Source organism: Rosa chinensis, chromosome 5 (genome assembly GCF_002994745.2).
Source record: "Rosa chinensis cultivar Old Blush chromosome 5, RchiOBHm-V2, whole genome shotgun sequence".
NCBI classification, from domain to species: domain Eukaryota; kingdom Viridiplantae; phylum Streptophyta; class Magnoliopsida; order Rosales; family Rosaceae; genus Rosa; species Rosa chinensis.
In genome coordinates, this window is record NC_037092.1 from 83414161 (window position 1) to 83432781 (window position 18621).

Sequence of the window (18621 nt, forward strand, 5' to 3'; positions counted from 1 at the left end):
GAAGCTCCATAATCGATTGAACATAAGCAAAGGCATTGATCGAATAATATACAGACATGCACTGGATGATAATAAAACAACCTGAAGCAATCATCAAGGAACCTAAACATGGCAAAAGGTAAGCGTTATCCATATCTTTCTTAGCTAAGATTAGGAATAAATCGGGGGATATCCCAAAATGTTCAAGTTAAAATATAGGCCTTTATTAAAAAAAGAATTTTTGGATGTTCGTTTTGCAAACTGATGTAAAAGTCATAGGTTCTGGGACATACTTTACAATCAAACAAAAATGGGATAGTCAATTGCCTTTTAGGACATAGATATTAAACACACGAGCAAAAAAAGAGGAATAATTGCAATGTCAATTTTTGTTGTTGAATGAGAAATAGTTCTTCAGAGTTCAGATATACTTACTGCCAGCAACTAAATATTCAGTCCATCACGTGTGTACACACACACATAATGAAATAGAAAACAAATGTGCTGAAAATTGGAGTGCAACAAGGAATTGATATTGTGTTTCAACGGTGGACTTACAAACAGGATTCACAGAACATCATAGGTTGCTAAACGAGCAAGATTGCAGTAGTTTTGAATTTCCTAGTTAATTCAAATATTCAAATAACTTCAGACTGAATCTTTAAGCCATGCTAATAATACAGGATCTACTGTATCCCTGGACAATAAATCCACAATCAAGTCCACAGTTGATGCATTTGCTGAGAAACCCCTCTCACGCATTTCATGAATAAGTTCCATAGCCCTTGATGTCTCACTGTTATTCATAAAAGCTTGGATAATTGTGTTATAGGTACAGCCATCTGGAGAACAGCCTTTCTCCTTCATTTCTGTAAACAATTTTTCAGCTTCACTTAATAGGCCTCCTTTACAAAATCCAAGAATCATTATATTATACGTCCACACATCAGGTTGAAGATGCTTTGATGACAAACCAGAGAAGACATCTATTGCAGAATCCATTTCCCCTGCTTTGCAGAAACCTTCAATGATAGTATTGTAAACTACAATATCTAGTTCCAACTTGTTGCCTTCTATCTCTCTAAGCAATTCTAGTGCTGTAGAAAGTTGTTGGTTATTACACCGGCCATCAACTAAAATATTATAAGTTTGAACATTTGGAAGTTGACCACAACCTTGCATATCAGAGAACAACTTTTCCGCCTCTTGTATTCTCCCTGCTTTGTAAAAACCATCAATACGAGTGTTATAAGTAATGGTATCAGGAACAAGCTCCCAACCAGTCATTTCCTGAAAAACCTTATTGGCCTCATCGATCATTTTACCCTTGCAATATCCGTTAATCAATATGTTACAACTCTGAACATCAACCAAGGAGCCCTTGCTAAGCATAAGATCAAAAACTTGTTTCGCCTCGTCCATTTCTCCTCGCAAACAGTAACCGTCCATAAGTGAGTTGTAAGTAATGATATCAGGCTCAATATGTCTTTGAATCATCATGTCAACCACAATTTCGGCTTCCACAACCATCCCTTCCTTACAGAATGTATCAACCAAGACATTGAAGGTGACGGCATTGGGAAAGATACCTTGACTCACCATTTCATTCAACAACCTTGTAGCTTGTTTCCACTGGCGTATATTGCAAACTCCTTGAATCAAAGAGGTGTAAGTAACAACGGTTGGAGCAATACCTCTACTAATCATTTCTGAGAAGAGGTTCAATGCTTCATCAATTTGTCTATCCTTGCAAAGGCAGTCAATGATGGTGTTATAGGAAACTATGTTAGGCTCGCATCCTCCTTCTTCCATCTTCCCAAGTAATTGAACAGCCGCAGTGTTGTTTCCGATCTTGCAAAAGCCCTTTATTAGTGTGGAGAAAGTAACCACATTCGGCTTACAACGACCTGCCTCCATCATTTTGGTGAAAATTCGTGCAGCCTCAGGCACTTGATTGTGGAGAACAAAGCCGTTGATTAGAGTATTGAAGGTGAAGGCGTCTGGTTGAAGACCCAATTTGAAGAATTGACCCAAGACAGATAAGCCAAAGCCCATACGATTCAGACGGCAATAGCAGTTGATGATAATGTTAAGAGTGTAGTCATCAGGAACAATTCGACAGAGAAGCATTTGCCTATTCAAAGTGATGACCGTTGAGTAATGTTTGAGTTTGGAAAGTTGAGTCAAGATTTGATTGAAAGGGATAACAGAAGAAGGCAGGGGACGCGAGTGAAGCATTTCATCGAACACCTTCAAGGCATCCTCAACATTGAGTCCTAGATGGGTTTCTCCGGATTTGGTTGGGTTTGAGGATCGAGAATGAAAGAAAGCCAAGTAGTTGTTGACAACGAAGAGAACAGAAGGACTAGAGTGAAGAAATGGCATACCTCTTGTGGTGCTGGTGCAATGAGAATAAGAAGCAGCTGTTGTTCGAATCATCTTCAGCATCTCTGGTTTTCTTAATTTCAGAGACAGAAAGAGTCACAGTTGTCGTAAAGATTTTAGGGTTAATTTCTGGAAGAGAGAGAGTTGCTGATGGGTGTTTTACCTAGGAAGAAAAGGAACTTTCAAGCAGGCCATGGTTGGTCATTTTTGGTTAAATTCAAAACCAGAAATTTCATTTTCTTTTATTTTTGAAGATGAACTACTCATTGCATTCGGCTAAAAAGCATGGATACGGATACCTATAGATACAGATGCGTGAATACAGTACAATGCGATATATGAATGCAATAAATCTTACATGTTTTAAGATACATGTGCAAGAAGGATATGAAAATATATATATATATATATATATATATATATATATTTTTGAAAGAAGTACGACAAACTATATTAAGTGAAAGGGAAAATTTTATGAATTGTACCCGAACTAAGGTCCACTCTAAATTTTAGTACATTAATTTTCAAAACATAAACTTTGGTACATCAAATATGAAGTTTGACCCAATATACGTACATGACGTTAATGACTCCGTCAGTCTGCATGCCATTACACACATAATAAAGGGCATAATTGGTTTTTCATTTGTCAATTCCTGTCTCTCACTCCCTCTGACTCTCGCTCTCTCCCTGTCTCTCTCTCTCTCAACCGCTGCTGACGACGAGAACTACGAGTTCACGAGGCCGGAGACCACGCGGCACCATCACCGTTATCGTCCTCCTCCCACAATAGCATCGTCCTCATCCCAGGTCAATTCTGAAATCCAACTCCAGAAATTCATTTCTGAAATCCAATTCTAGAAATCCAAAGAAACCCAATTGAAATCCGAACCCAATTCTGGAGAATTTGGACAGCGAGGGCTCGATGACGGGGTACTGCTGCGGCGTGACTTGGATCCTGTCCGGGGACGCGGAGGCCATGGCCATGGCGGGTCGAGTCGGGAGGATCCGAAAGCGAGACAAGCAGAGGAGAGAGGAATTGGGGATTGAATCTATCAGAGCACAACTCGCGTTCCTTCTTGCAGAGAATTTGAGGGTCCAAAAGTAGATACCCGGCCACTTGCAGAAATTTAGGTTCTAAAACGATTATTATACCGGCACAACTCGGGTGCCTACTTGCAGAGACTTTTAGGGTTTAAAAATGTTATCTACTTCCCACTTGCAGAAATTTGTAGTGAGTTGATAATGCCCAGACTGTCACGGAAGACTAACTTGTTTGATTATTCACTCATCTTGAGAGTTCTTGCGATCTGATCTCTATTGCATCCTTCTCACAAATTATGGAGGAGAAGCAACTAAAGAACGAGGCTGTGAAGGTGTGGCTGGATGATCTCAGAGACTTGATTTATGATGTGGATGATGTCTTGGACAAGGAAGGAAGGAGCGTCGGTTAGAGTTTGGTGGTGAGTGAGGGAAGCTTCTGGAGCCAAGAACCCTCCTTTGTAGCCGAGTAGTGGTCTGCAGCCAATGGCAGCATTGGATCCCGGAACCTGCTTCCGATTTCCAATTGAGGGAGGGGGAAGAGAGAGAGAGAGAGAGAGAGAGAGAGAGAGAGAGAGAGAGAGAGAGAGAGAGAGAGAGAGAGAGCTGGGTGCCCAGAACAAAAGAAGAGAGATAGCTGGGTGCTCAAAGTAAAAAATGTGAAGAGACTGTTTTACCCTTTGAAATACAACAAACTAACGGCGTCATTGACGTCGTGTATATATACTAGGTCGGTTTTGAAACCTCATGTACCAAAGTTTATATTTTGGAACTTGATGTACTGAAATGCATAGTGGGCCTTACTTTGGGTACCATTCATGAAATTTTCCCTAAGTGCAATTGAGAAGCATATGGAGCGATATATAAAACATCGAAAGAAAGCAATAAAACATAACGAGATGCACAGACGCATCTATCATAAAGTAAAAGTAACTCATAACTAGATGCACAATTGCATCAAGATGAAAGGTAACCAGGTAACCATGTGACTTGATGCTATAAGGCATCGCTGCACTGCATATGTCATTAAAGCAGTGTAAAGAGAAGAGTAACTGTAACTGTAGCCGATGATATGACCACCTAGGAGAGGTGATTCGCTCACCAAGAGATCGAAAGCAACCGAGGGTGTCAAAAACTCGGATGTTGCTAGACGATGTCAAAAACCATAACCATAACCAGTACCAGAACAATATGAGTCGCTGTTTCGGATCCAAGATCCGAAATAGGGTATGACCCGGGTCCCAAATGCGGGTCCATATCCGACCCGAAGTCAAAATTGAAGCTGATGCAGCAAAAAGGGCCCAAGCCCAAGAAGTGTTGCTCTGTGCACCCAGGCAACTGGGCACCTAAGAGGATGATGTAGAACAGATGGCAGTCCAATTTGAAGAACAATTGGATCGTGCTAAAGGTGGAAAACGAAAAGTGACTAGTAGACGTGAAATGGGCTTCCGGAGTCCGATTGGGATGCACCTTACCTTTCCGGAAAGGGAATCGCGCCAGAAATCAAACTCGTCGCTATGCCACGACCTGTGACCTTTTTCGGGCTTTCGGGGTCGTTTAGTGCTTCAAAACTACATTTTTCTATTTTTCGAAGTTTTGGTTTTTCTAGTTATTTTCGGGTTGTTTTCGTTTTTACCCATGGGCTTTAGGGTTCCATTGTTAGTCGCCCTAGGGTTTATTTTCTTATAAATAAGCTGCCTTAAGGCTGCAGAATGCATCTTTTCATCTTTTATCAATAAAATTAAGATTATTCTCTTTTATCTCTGGTGGACTCCAAAATCCTTTGCTTAGGTTTATTGCTGGTAAACCTAGTTATCAATCCGTCTGCGTCAGAGGAATAAGCCCACTTCAAAATACTCAGGCCACCCAACCATCACCGATCTGAGCAGCAACACGGTCGTCCCCTCTCGAAACAACTTGTTGCTCTGCCGATGCTGATTGAAGAGAGCAATATTTGGAAAGAGCAGTCGAGCGAATGACCTGGAAAAGCACATCTCCAAGTCGATCCGCAGATGATGCCAGAATCGCAATGCCTCCAACCCTAGCCTGAGAGGACTCAGTCGCCGTGTCGCCATCTCGCTCCATATTGGTGCACCCTCGCCTCGCCCTTTACCACCTCGGTGATGTAGCGGCCTAACACCGCCTTTAGTCGCCCACGTTTGGGTCGTAATCAACCCACCTCAAACATGGATGTGACCTGAAACTCCGCCTGGCAAAGAGCAATAGGAAAAGATCTCCCACCGAAAAAAGATTGGAGTGGCAAAACCAATGTCGCGATACAAGACCTCTCCTGTTGCGGTTGCTCCGAGAAACTCAGAGGATGATGAGAGACAACCACAGCCATACTCGATTGATATGACATCGAAGGTGATGCTGACATAGCCTGCCATTGAGAATGGAGGAAGGTGCAGAGTCACCAAGCCTGGGGGCGGCGCTCTCTTAGCCCTAGCAGAGCTCTGCTAGGGTTCATCCCAGAAAAAGATTCTACTAGCAAAGAAGTTATGGACAAACATATAGACAGTATGGAAGCACATTTTAAAACATATATATATATATATATATATACACACACACACACACATACAGGGCCCTTCTAGTAAGGGATCCCTTTTTTTGGTCTTTTATAGGGATAGGCATTAGACCAACTTTTAGATCATATTTTCACATCTTAACCGTTCAGTTTTTAGGTCCTAATGTATAGATCACTTGTGCAAATTTTCAGCCAATTTGATGATCGTTAAGGCATCTAAAACTGCAATTTACCATTATAAACACGAACGGTTCCGGTTCTACAGATTCGGTCCGTTCGTGTAAATTGCAGTTTTGAATGCCTTAACGATCACCACTTTGGCTGAAAATTTGCAGAAGTGATCTATACATTATGACCTAAAAACTGAACGGTTAAGATGTGAAAATATGATCTAAAAGTTGGTCTAATGCCTATCCCTATAAAAGACCAAAAAAAGGGATCCCTTAGTGGAAGCCCTATATATATAAATATATATATATATTTATATATAATCTTAAATGTTTTTTTTTAAAAAAAAAAAAATTAAAATAGAGAATTAGGTGCTATTACTCATATTAGTCCCTCGTTAGTAATTTTTGCGAGAGGCGCCTGCCCCTCCTTTCAAAGAGGAGATGACTGCTACACTCGGGAACTCACTCTTTGGCCAGCCCTAATAAAGTGACAAGGTTTGTGCCTGAAGACTAAAGTCATTATTTAGACACAGACCATCTACTCGTGATCGGCTAAATTTTCGATAATTCTTTTTATTTACTTCTAAAAATCATAGCTATTCTCATCATGATACTGACTGAAGATGTCATAGAAGTGGGACTGATGGCTAAAGTTGGTCGTCAGTTGGAGTTCTTTCTTTGAAAATGGTATCACTGGTATGCTTTATTATTTTACGTAGCTGCTTCTGCATGTGAGCTGAAGCCACTTTGGCAGCTGTTCATCATTTTCGAATCATGTTTTCCTTGATTGCTCCTTTTGTTGTAAATTGTTGCTACATTGGTGGAATGTGATTGAACCGAGCTTTCCATTGACCATTAGCATCCCTTCATTGTCTGAGATGGTTTTCAGTGGGGGTGTAGGAACACAACTAGAAACAAGACAGCATCAGTCTCATAATCTATGCTGAGCATTAGCAGGATCACTTTACTAAATTTCACTTATGTATATACAAAGACCTTTTGCACAACCAAAGTGACATCAAAATTTCAAATCTCTCCCATCCTAATCCTAGTAACAGAAATGTTTTATATAAAGAAAATAGTATTTGAGATGAATTCACTCCCAAGTAACTTATATTCAGACTCAGTCCACTCAGGATAAAACTAACAAGAAATAAAAAAATAAAATAAAAAATTACTTCCACGTATGAAAGCGTAGAGAAACATGAGGCAGTTTGTTTGCTTGGTTTTCGAAGTTACACAGGGGACCTAAAGATCATCAAGTTACACAGGCCAGGTGACCGAAAAATCTTTAAGTTACATATAACCTGCTCGATCAAAGTAGGTTTGAATTCATTTGGTTCTCTGTATTTATATGGAATGAGCATCTTGTGGTGCTACGAGGTACTTGGCACTTTCACGTTTTTCTCTACATTTTGGATCTTGTTGAAACAATGGAAGGATCAAAACAGGAGCTTGTGGTGCTACAATGTACTTGTGTGCTTTCATGTTTTTCTCTACATTTTGGATCTTGTTGAAACAATGAAAAACTATTTAAGGAGCAAAACAGGAGCATAGATTGAAATCATCTATATACCAATCTACATTACTCAAGTGATTCAAGCTGGACAGACTAACCAGTATAAAACATAGGGTTGTGACAATCTTCTTGATACCCAATCTCTATTACAGAAAAACCACCACTAGCATAACAGTGCCCACTCACAGTTTCCACAGGAGCATAGATTGAAACCACCTATATACCAATCTACATTACTCAATGATTCAAGATGGACAGACTAACCAGTATAAAACATAGGGTCGTGACAATCTTCTTGATACCCAGTCTCTATTACAGAAAAACCACCACTAGCATATTCAGGTGGGTGTTGTATTGTCTACAAAAAGTAAACCAATACTCAAAAGGACATCTTCATGAAGACGACTAACAAATTTTAGCTGGACTGCAACGAGCAACAGCACCATATTCTGGTTTTGTGTATTTCTTGAGAAGAGCTTTAAGATCACTTTCTCCAGCCTTCAAGTGAAAGCCAACTAAAACCTTGGCACATTCCCTGTTGTATGATAAAGAACACAATCAGTCAAATAATCAAGTATGATACAAGTCAAATCATCAAGTATATCTGGCAGCTAACTCAATTATCTAACATTGCCTCCCTAAGAAACCCCTTATCTAACACACTCCATGCATAGCTGTAACTGAGCACTAGTACGTACCTTAGCTGTTCTTCAGAGTAACCAGTATGGTGCTTCAAAGTGTCAGTCCAGAAAGGCATCTTGTTGAGAGTACAATGGGCAGCATAGACGGCTGCAGCAGCTATCATGGATGGGGAGAGCTTTCCACTCTCCACCTCACCCTTTCTTCTCAATCTGACAGTACAAACCTCTATTTGTTTCCTGTCCTCCAAATCTGTGATACCCTTTTGAAGTTGCAACAAAGAAGGAGATATCACCCGTCCGTGAAAGGAAAAACATGTGAGCACAACACATACCAAGGAATAACACAGTTCATCTACTGCAGATGAACTTCCAAATTTACAATGTAAAGCATTTGTGTAAAAATTACCACATTAGTAAAGTTATCTACATTGAACATGACTCACCATATATAAAATTCGTCCTCCTTTAGTAAATTGACATGGTGGTCTTTTCCATCCCGATAAGTCTGCCAATCCACCACATTGCCACAGCCAAATCAGATGTGTAACAAAATTAATACCTTTAAGAAGGAGATGGAATGTAAAAATATACACAGATGAAAAATTAAAAATTGGACTTCAAGATTATGAAACATGCCCAAGAAAAAGACCTTTGCAGAAAATTAAGTGCTCATTTGTTAACATTTTTGTGAAGAAAGAATAGAGGGGTGGAAGATGAGAATAATAATAGAGATAAAATTGATTTAATATAAAAACTCATTTTAGATTTGGATATTAAGCACATTCTATCACTAGTTAACATCTCTCTCATCTCTTCAACTCTATCCTCTCTCTCATTAATTAGAAACAACAGAAAACAAAAGAAGTGCTTAGACAATTAATAACCAAAAAAAAAAAAAGTGCTTCAATTAGATAAGAGACCATACCACATGTATAAGAATTCTAAGAAAGCCAAGGGCCCTAGCAAGCTGGCAATCCGTCCACTGAACAAGAAAGAGAAATAAATTCACAACCGGACTGTAGGATAGTCTCATCTGAAGTCGTGCTCCATCTTTCTGACTTGGACAATCTAAAGCCCTGAAAAACCAGAAGCAAGCAAAGCATATGCTGAATATGATGACTGACACAGAAAATTATGTCACTTGATTAAAAGCATGTGATGGGGCCTCTGCAAACTGCAAAAAAGCAATGGGGCCATTTTCTGCCAAATTCCTAATTTTCGTACCACCTTTGCATATGAGTACTCAATCACCATTTTATTTGATATACATGCACAAACAGAGGGATTCAACAGTTCTCAACTGAGCTTATCAAGAATCATAGATTAACCACACTTTCAGTTATTTTGTTTTCCCAACAGAATCTATCCCCACAAATTAAATTATCCTTGCCTTTTTCTTTTCTGGGTCATACAAACCAGATGATCCTAAATACCCATAACTTCTAAACATCAAAACTCCCAAATTTCTATGCAAAAAGTCTGCAATTGGGATAAGTATAAGGCTCTTGAATCAGATCTTCATTCTTATAACCAAGGATGGCAGACCTTACATAAGTAGGTGCCAACCTCAGGCAAAAGGATCCAAAATACCTAACCAGAAATGGAAAGTCAACTCCCAATTCCAATCCCTAATTTGGGCCTGCTAGGCTGCTAGAGAATAAAACCACATTATTGCTCAATGATGGTGAAAAGCAGTCAACTGAGCAAGTCTTTTCCTTTCTTGACAAGAAGTTCTAGATCAGACTGGTTACTTCTCATACTATAAGTTTAATCATACAATTGCCTAACATAATCAGCACGCTTAGCTCAACAGTTCCATTCTTTTCAACAAAAGGCATAAACCAGAGCAGAGTAGCAGACTACCTTGGAACAGAAGTATTCTTGCTCTTGTTCACAATCTGCGTTCCAGGCTACAAACATGGTTGTGCAAACCATACTCCAGAATCTCCATAATCGATTGAACATAAGCAAAGCCATTGATGGAGTAACATGTAGACATGCACTGGAAGATACCTAAACATCACAAAAGGTAAGAGTTATCCACATCTCTCCTAGCTAAAATTAGCAATAAATCTGGGGATATCCCAAAATGCTCAAGTTAAAAATATAGGCCTTTATTGAAACAGAGTTTCTGGATGTTCGTTTTGCAAACTGATGTAAAAGTCATAGGTATTGGGACATGCTTTACAATCAAACAAAAATGTGAAAGTCAATTGCCCTTTAAGACAAAGATCTTAAACACAGATGAACTAAAAAAAAGAGGAATAACTGAAAAGTCAATTTTGTTTGTTGAATGAGAAATACTTCTTCAGTTATACTTATTGCCAGCAACTAAATATTCAGCTATCACATGTGTACACAGACATATAGTGAAATAGAAAACCAATGTGCTCTAATTTGGAGTGCAACAAGGAACCGATATTGTGTTTCAATGGTGGACTTACAAATTGCATTCACAGAAGTTCCAAGGTTGCTAAAGGAGCAGCACTGCAGCAGTTTCGAATTTCGTAGTGATGTTGATTCAGATAATATATTCATATATTTTAGACTGAATCTTTAAGCCATGCTGCCAATAGAGGATCTACAGTGTCCTTCGACAATAAATCAAAAATCAAGTGCACAGTTGATGCATCTGCAGAGAAACCCCTCTCACGCATTTCTTGAATAAGTCCCATAGCCCTTGATGTCTCATTGTTATTCATAAAACCTCGGATAATTGTGTTATAGGTACAACCATCTGGAGAACAGCCTATCTCCTTCATTTCTGTGAACAATTTTTCAGCTTCGCTTAATAGGCCTCCTTTACAAAATCCAAGAATCATTATATTATACGTCTGCACATTAGGTTGAAGATGCTTTGATGACAAACCAGGGAAGACATCTATTGCAGAATCCATTTTCCCAGCTTTGCAGAAACCTTCAATGATAGTATTGTAAACTACAATATCTAGTTCCAACTTGTTGCCTTCCATCTCTCTAAGCAATTCTAGTGCAGTAGAAAGGTGTTGGTTGTTACACAGGCCATTAACTATAATATTATAAGTTTGAACATTTGGAAGTTGGCCACAACCTTGCATCTCAGAGAACAACTTTTCTGCATCTTGTATTTTCCCTGCTTTGTAAAAACCATCAATAGGAGTGTTAAAAGTAATGGTATTTGGAACAAGCTCCATACAAATCATTTCCTGAAAAACCTTATTGGCCTCATCGATCTTTTTCTCCTTACAGTATCCGTTTATCAATATGTTACAACTACGAACATCAAACAAGGAGCCCTTACTAACCATTAGATCAAAAACTTTTATCGCCTCGTCCATTTCTCCTCGCAAACAGTAACCGTCCATCAGTGAGTTGTAAGTAATGATATCAGGCTCAATATCTCTTTGAATCATCGTCTCAACCACAGTTTCGGCTTCCACGACCATCCCTTCCTTACAGAGTGTATCAACCAAGACATTGAAGGTGACGACATTTGGAAAGATACCTTTACTCAACATTTCATTCAACAGCTCTGTAGCTTGTTTCCACTGGCCTGTATTACAAACTCCTTGAATCAAAGAGTTATAAGCAACAACGTTTGGAGCAATACCTCTAGTAATCATTTCTGAGAAGAGGTTCAATGCTTCATCAATTAGTGTATCCTTGCAGAGACTGTCAATGATGGTGCTATAGGAAACTATGTTAGGCTCGCATCCTCTTTCTTCCATCTTCCCATGTAATTGCATAGCCGCATTGTTGTTTCCCATCAAGCAAAAACCCTTTATTAGTGTGTTGAAAGTAACCACATTGGGCTTACAATGACCTGCCCCCACATTGGGCAGAGGACGCGAGCGAAGCATTTCATCGAACAGCATCCTCAACATTGAGCCGATTTCCGAGATGGCTTTCTCTGGGTTTGGTTGGGTTTGAAGATTGAGAATGAAACAAAGCCAAGTAGTTGTTGACAACGAAGAGAACCAGTGGAGTCAAGCGAAGAAATGGCATACCTCTTGTGGTGCTGGTGCTGCAATGAGAATAAGAACTTCCAGTTGTTCGAATCATCTCTGAGTTGTTGTAAATTTGATTTTTGGGATAAGAATCTCAAATTCTACACTTTTTAGAAACAATCTTTTATTAAGCAGGCCATGGTCATTTTTGGTTAAATCTAAAACCAGACATTTTTTTTTTCTTCATGTTTTTCTTTTGTTTTAAATTAAAATAGATTATTAGGCTATATATTAAACCCACGTTAGTAGTCTTTGTGAGAGGCGCCTAACCTTCCCACAAAGGCGAGAGGACAACTACACTTGGGAACTCACCCTTGGGCTAGCCCTGATAAAGTCACAAGTTCCGTGCCTGAAGACTGAAGTCATTATTTAGATACAGACCATTTACTAGTGATAGACTAGATTTTTGATAATTCTTTTTATTTACTTCTGAAAATCATAGCTATTCTCAGCATGATATTGACTGAAGATAAACCTCATAAAAGTGGGACTGATGGCTAAAGTTGGTCATCAGTTGGAGTTCTTTCTTTGACAATGGTATCATTGGTAATTTGATATGCTCTTTAATTTTACCTAGCTAGCTGCTTTCTATATGTGAGCAGAAGCCACTTTGGCAGCTATATACATAATGTTTTCCTTGATTTCTCCTTTTGTTGTAAATTGTTACTACACTGGCTGAATGTGATTGAACAGAGCTTTCAGATGACCATTGACATTCCTTCATTTCTGAGATGGTTTTCAGGGAGGGGATAGGAACACAACTGGAAACAAGACAGTGTCAGTCTCATAATATATGCTACTGAAGAACATTAGCAGGATCGCTTTACTCAATTTCGCATATGACAGAGACCTTTTGCACAAATAAAGTGACATCAAAATTTCAAATCCCTCCTCATATCCTAATCATCCTAAGTAATGGAACATTTTCATATAAAGCAAATAGTATTTGAGATGAATTCACTCCCAAGTAACTGATATTCAGACTCAGTCCACTTGGGATAAAACTAGCAAGAAATATTAAAAAAATTACTTCCGCTTACGAAAGGGTAGAGAAACATGAGGCAATTTGTTTGCTTGGTTTTCCAAGTTACACAGGTGACCGAAAAATCTGGAAGTTACATATAATCTGCTTGATGAAATTCATTTGGTTTTCTGTATTTAAATGGAAGCATGAGCATCTGTGGTGCTACAACGTACTTGTGTGCTTTCATGTTTTTCACTTGTTGAAACAATGAAAAACTATATAAGGAGCAAAACAGTGCCCACTCTCAGTTTCCACAGGAGCATAGATTAAAACCACCTATATACCAATCTACATTACTCAATGATTCAAGATGAACAGACTAACCAGTATAAAACATAGGTTGCGACAATCTTCTTGATACCCAATCTCTATTACAGAAAAACCACCACTAGCATATATTCAGGTGGGTGTTGTATTGTCTACAGAAAGTAAACCAATACTCAAAAGGACTAACAAATTTTAGCTGGAGTGCGACGAGCAACAGCACTGTATTCAGGTTTTGTGTATTTCTTGAAAAGAGCTTTAAGATCACTTTCTCCAGCCTTCGAGTGAAAGCCAACCAAAACCTTGGCACATTCCCTGTTGTATGATAAAGAAAAAAACGTCAAATCATCAAGTATATCTGGTGGCAGCTAATTCAATTATCTAACATTGCTTCCCTATGGAAACCACTTATCTAACACACTCTATGCATATCTGTAACTGAGCATTATTACCTTAGCTGTTCTTCAGAGTAACCAGTATGGTGCTTCAAAGTTTCAGTCCAGAAAGGCATCTTGTTGAGAGTACAATGGGCAGCATAGACAGCTGCAGCAGCTATCATGGATGGGGAGTGCCGAATAGTTGTTTGATAATCCAAGACTCCAAGTTCGGCTAGAAAATAAACCATATTCTTCATCTGCATTACAAGGTGTAAGAAAAGCAAATTAATATTCATTTCTTCACCAAAATAAACAATTTAAAGTACGTTATACTTTATCAAAAACCAGAGCACATCAAGTACCTCATCATCAGGTGAAATGGAAGCTTTGATGTATCTAGCAAGAAAGACGTAAGGTGTTGGAACTGTCAAATACCACTCCAGCTTCTGCAGGATTGCTTTCTCCATTACACGAATTTGATTGCCCGTATATGCATAGTCTGATAAGCACACAAAATCATTGACCTGCGTATTTAAATCCCAGTTTAGATAAATGGTATTTGAAATCAGAATGAATAATGCCCGAATTAAAACAAGGGCAGAACACTACCTGTGGAGCCCAAACTTCCTCATACTTTGATGCTATCACCATGGAACTGATGCCAACTAGCTGAAGTTCTCTCCTAGTTACCATCGTCCTTGAAAGGAATCGGTCAATTATATTCACAGTAAGGTAGAATGTTTCAGGCATCAGTTCAAATTTCCTGTGGACATCTATCAACCAGTCTATGAGGATAGACCTCATCTTTGAATTGATATCTGGCTGTGTATCCATGTAATCTCCAACTCGGCAGTCATCCTGCAAAAGTAATTTTCATGTGTAAGAAAAGGTATGATAGGAGAAGCCTAAAAGGGAAAATGTGGGTGGAGGAAAAAGGATAAGGGATTACCTCTTCAAGTTTGTAGAACTTGTACAATTCATCGACATATTCAACAACTGCTAGTTCATCATTGACATCAGCTGCGTCAAAATCCACAATCTGCTCTTTTAGTTTGTTAGTGTCTCCACAAGCCATAGCCTGCAGTAAAGAAAAGTTAAATACGCAATAGAAAAACAGAAGCAATACTGTGAAAAGATATGTTTACAATTCATTAAAAATCAACTTCTAAGCTCACCTTGCTTCGAGCTGTTAGAATGGAAGTGAGAGTCTTGACTTCCTTCCTTGAACATTGTACCGGCTTGCCTCTATTGACCGGCTTCTTCTTTTCTTCATCAGAACTAACCACAATCACATCTTCATCAGCTGCTTTCTTGGTAACCTTCTTTGCAGGGGCATCATTTCTATTCTTAGCTGCCTTGTCTACAACACCTGGCACTAGTACTGGGTTCTGCAAATTTACAAACCCATATGCAATATAATGTTACAATCAACTCCTAGTTTCAAAAACCAGCATTCATTGCAAATTTAAAAAGTGTTGCCAAAGGGTTATTACCCCATTGTTCTTCTGTGCATTTGCCAACAGCTGGGCATGAAAACTCCTTGTAATGCGGCGAGTAATCTTCCCTTCGATTTCGACCTGACCTGCCTCAAAGTTGGTCCTGTCTTCAAGAGCTACTCGCTGGTTCCTTCTTGGTGCTTCTCCGTGGACTTTACCATTCCCTTCAAGTAAAACAAGCATGAGCAAATACATTAAAATTCGATTTTCCGTAAGAACCAAATACATGAAAATGTAAAGAAATCAAGATATATAACAGTACCAAGGGAAAACCCAGTTGGCAGTAAACCCACAAAGAATCACAGAAGTAAACATAATAATCCGAAAAGGGGTTTTTAGTCTTGAAATCTAAAACCCAGAATCCCAAACATCTAGACTAACAGAAACAAAAAGGCAGATCAAAACGAATAAAAAGTTCAGATCATGAAAACAATCTAAAGAAACGTTCTTGTGCTGATCTACATGAAAACCCCTAACCAACCCATAATCAGGGGAAGAAGAGATTACCCAATTCAAGTTAAAATCAAAGGTGATAAAAAGTACTAACACCCATTAATTTAAACAATCTTGTGTTCTATTCATACAAAACCCATCAAGAAGTATATAACATCATCCTAAACCCCTATTAGTCCAAACATGATACAAACGACAATTACTTCAAGAAATTCACACAAGACCCAAAATTGAACAACTTTTACTGCGCATCTAAACCAAAAACACAAAACCCACAAAGAATTACAGAACAGAAAAGAGAAACAAGTGCTGGGATGAGATTAAAATCGATGAATACCTCTGGGTTGTGGAGGAACAACTGCGCGGGTGTCCATGACCAAATCTTGATGAATAGGAATGAGATCTCCTTCTGGGTTTTGCCTTCAAGACCTGGAGCGTCCAAAGTTTCTTGCTTTTCCCTCTGTTCTTGCTCTCTTTGATTTCTCGGTGATTGAGAAAAATGATGAGTGATGAGAGCAAAGAGGGTGTGGGAATATTTGAAGCTCGGGAACCGACGTAGCCACAACGGTCAAATTTTTAGCATTTGAAATTTGGACCGTTGGATTCGGGCAGCGGCTGTGGTTTAAAGTTGTGGGGTAATAAGATTTCCTATTTGGGATTTACCAATTGCACGCCGATACAACTCACTCTGATCTTAACATACATGCCACATCATCAAAAAGGTCACAAAAGAAAAAAGGAAGTTCAAATTTTAATTTACCAGAAATTCTGGTTATGTGATCACACTTTGTAACATAATTCTCTATAAATTTTTATTCAGAAAGAGAATATGTAAAAATTGAAATGTAAACCAATACAACTCACGCTGTTCTTAACATACATAAAATGGTATTAAAAGAAAATAGAGTGTTCAAATTTTAATTTACCCAAGTATGAAAGAATTTCTGGTTATACAAATACAGTTTCGTACGTGAATAAGTCAAAAATTCTCCATAATTTTGTCTTCAAACAAAGAGCATGTAAAAATAATAAAGTTACAAATTTGACCCTATCAGGCGGAAAAAGTTGGTCCAAATCATTATAAAACTGAAGCATGTCTGATGGGTTAAAATGCCAAACACAATTTTGTCTCCAAAATTGGCACCATCAGAGTAGAACCACTCAGAATACGTACCTCGCAGCCACCGGCACAATTATTATTCACCAACTTCTCAAGCCATTACACTACATAGTACATACCGCAAAACTACTAGCAAAATGATGTTGGAACTTGGAACAATGGCACCTCTTCCGATCAGGGCGCTTGGGAGCCATTTTGTGCTTTGGCCAGGGTTATGTTCACTCTGGGTCGTACGTCATACCAGAGTAGAGCTTGATTTGAAGTGCCATGCAGGCATGTGTTGGCGTGAGTCATACTTACTTTATTTATGTAGATATTCTGTAATATTCTGTGATCTGTAATATTATGTAATATCTGTATTATTATTAGGTTTACTACTTACTTTGGAGTAGTACTTGTCTTATTAGACACAATTGTAATTTGTATATAATTCCTTCTTGTAAGGTGAATGTGATATATGAGTTATTCAGTCAAAATTATCTCTTAGTTTTTCGTTATTTTTGACTTGGTATCAAAGCAGAGATCCGATCCTGGACTCTGACTCATTGTTCTTTGATCCTTGACTCTTGTTCTTTGTGCTTGGATTTGTTCCTTGTCCTTTGATCCTTTCATCACCGTGTTGCCTTCTTATATTTCCAAGTACTTTGTTGTTTTTCCTTCCGCTGCGTATTCACCATGGTGAAAGATCAAGACGTTTCGACCGTGATCAAGCAAGATGGAGATGGTGAGACTTCTCATTGTTCCAACCAAATTTCTGTCTCCGTTAAAGATGATTCAACAGGAAGTTATGGAGGTGTCAAGCTCAATGGCTCTAATTACCGAACCTGGAAGAAGATGATGGAGGCTTACCTTTGTGGAATCGATAAGGTGGGCTATGTTGATGGTTCAATTACTGAACCACCAATTGCAGCCAACAATTATTCAAAATGGAAGATTGCAAATGGCTCGGTAACCTCTATTCTTTACAAATCCATGACTGAAGATGTTTCACAGATGATTATGGGGTGCAATACAGCTGAAGAAATCTGGGAAAGCCTTAAGGAGATCTACTTTAACGGAACAGATTTTTCCGAGGTTTATGAGTTGAGCACTCAAGCCTCCCGTATGACACAAGATGGAAAACTAGTTGCCATGTATTTTACAAAACTAAAGGGGATTTGGCAAGAAATTGAAAGATGCGTCCATGTCGCATGAAGTGCCCGGATGATGTCAAGATTTATATGGAGGAGCAGGATCTCATGAGAGTTCATGTTTTTTTGGCTGGCGTAGATCCAATATTTGAGAATGCAAGAAGCAAATTGCTTCGCCGGACTACCACACCAACCTTGCAGCAAGCCTTTCCTTATATTCGCAAAGATGATACCTCAAGGGCTGGAACTAGAGTAGTTACTTCAGAAATTGCAGGCCTTGCAATACAATCAAAGCCATCCAATCCCTTAAGTAATCGGTCGCTCTCAGGCAGTCGGCCTCCTTCTTCTCTGCGTCCCTCTCCTCAAGGTCCTCCTCCAGGGTTTTCCTCAAATCTAACTTGTAATTACTGCAAGAATCCAGGCCACCTCAAAGAAAATTGTTACAGGTTAGTCGGTTTTCCAGCAGGCTACTTTGACAGGCCTCGACCTCAGGACAACAAACCCAA

At 38.9% G+C, this 18621-nt stretch overlaps 4 protein-coding genes across 4 annotated transcripts; all 4 read right to left on the minus strand.

The window, feature by feature from the left end:
* Nucleotides 1-627: 627 nt before the first annotated feature.
* LOC112164293 (pentatricopeptide repeat-containing protein At1g63330) lies at nucleotides 628-2427 on the minus strand. Its single transcript, XM_024300511.1, has one exon. It carries the CDS (start codon nucleotides 2425-2427, stop codon nucleotides 628-630), a length of 1800 nt encoding a protein of 599 aa, XP_024156279.1.
* Nucleotides 2428-7992: 5565 nt separating this feature from the next.
* Nucleotides 7993-8496, minus strand: LOC121049388 (G2/mitotic-specific cyclin S13-7-like). Its single transcript, XM_040506478.1, has 2 exons — nucleotides 8323-8496; nucleotides 7993-8159 (listed from the first exon to the last, which is right to left on the minus strand). Exons 1-2 carry the CDS (start codon nucleotides 8427-8429, stop codon nucleotides 8030-8032), a joined length of 237 nt encoding a protein of 78 aa, XP_040362412.1. The 5' UTR covers nucleotides 8430-8496; the 3' UTR covers nucleotides 7993-8029.
* A 1788-nt stretch (nucleotides 8497-10284) lies between these two features.
* Nucleotides 10285-12128, minus strand: LOC112164294 (putative pentatricopeptide repeat-containing protein At1g12700, mitochondrial). The gene has a single exon (XM_024300513.2). The coding sequence runs from the start codon at nucleotides 12126-12128 to the stop codon at nucleotides 10809-10811; it is 1320 nt and encodes a 439-aa protein (XP_024156281.1). The 3' UTR covers nucleotides 10285-10808.
* A 1411-nt stretch (nucleotides 12129-13539) lies between these two features.
* On the minus strand, nucleotides 13540-16380 carry LOC112166816 (G2/mitotic-specific cyclin S13-7). Its single transcript, XM_024303722.2, has 8 exons — nucleotides 16203-16380; nucleotides 15410-15576; nucleotides 15092-15304; nucleotides 14866-14994; nucleotides 14526-14774; nucleotides 14279-14440; nucleotides 13992-14173; nucleotides 13540-13854 (listed from the first exon to the last, which is right to left on the minus strand). Exons 1-8 carry the CDS (start codon nucleotides 16237-16239, stop codon nucleotides 13725-13727), a joined length of 1269 nt encoding a protein of 422 aa, XP_024159490.1. The 5' UTR covers nucleotides 16240-16380; the 3' UTR covers nucleotides 13540-13724.
* Nucleotides 16381-18621: the final 2241 nt, after the last annotated feature.

Excerpts from the sequence above, each read along its gene's own strand:
- LOC112164293 (XM_024300511.1), bottom strand. The coding sequence starts at position 2,427 with ATGCTGAAGATGATTCGAACAACAGCTGCTTCTTATTCTCATTGCACC.
- LOC121049388 (XM_040506478.1), bottom strand. The coding sequence starts at position 8,429 with ATGATAGCTGCTGCAGCCGTCTATGCTGCCCATTGTACTCTCAACAAG. Across the intron at positions 8,160-8,322 it reads TACTCTGAAGAACAGCTAAG|GGAATGTGCCAAGGTTTTAG; the intron begins GTACGTACTAGT and ends ATCATACAACAG.
- LOC112164294 (XM_024300513.2), bottom strand. The coding sequence starts at position 12,128 with ATGTTGAGGATGCTGTTCGATGAAATGCTTCGCTCGCGTCCTCTGCCC.
- LOC112166816 (XM_024303722.2), bottom strand. The coding sequence starts at position 16,239 with ATGGACACCCGCGCAGTTGTTCCTCCACAACCCAGAG. Across the intron at positions 14,441-14,525 it reads AGGAAGTTTGGGCTCCACAG|GTCAATGATTTTGTGTGCTT; the intron begins GTAGTGTTCTGC and ends TTAAATACGCAG. Across the intron at positions 13,855-13,991 it reads TACTCTGAAGAACAGCTAAG|GGAATGTGCCAAGGTTTTGG; the intron begins GTAATAATGCTC and ends ATCATACAACAG.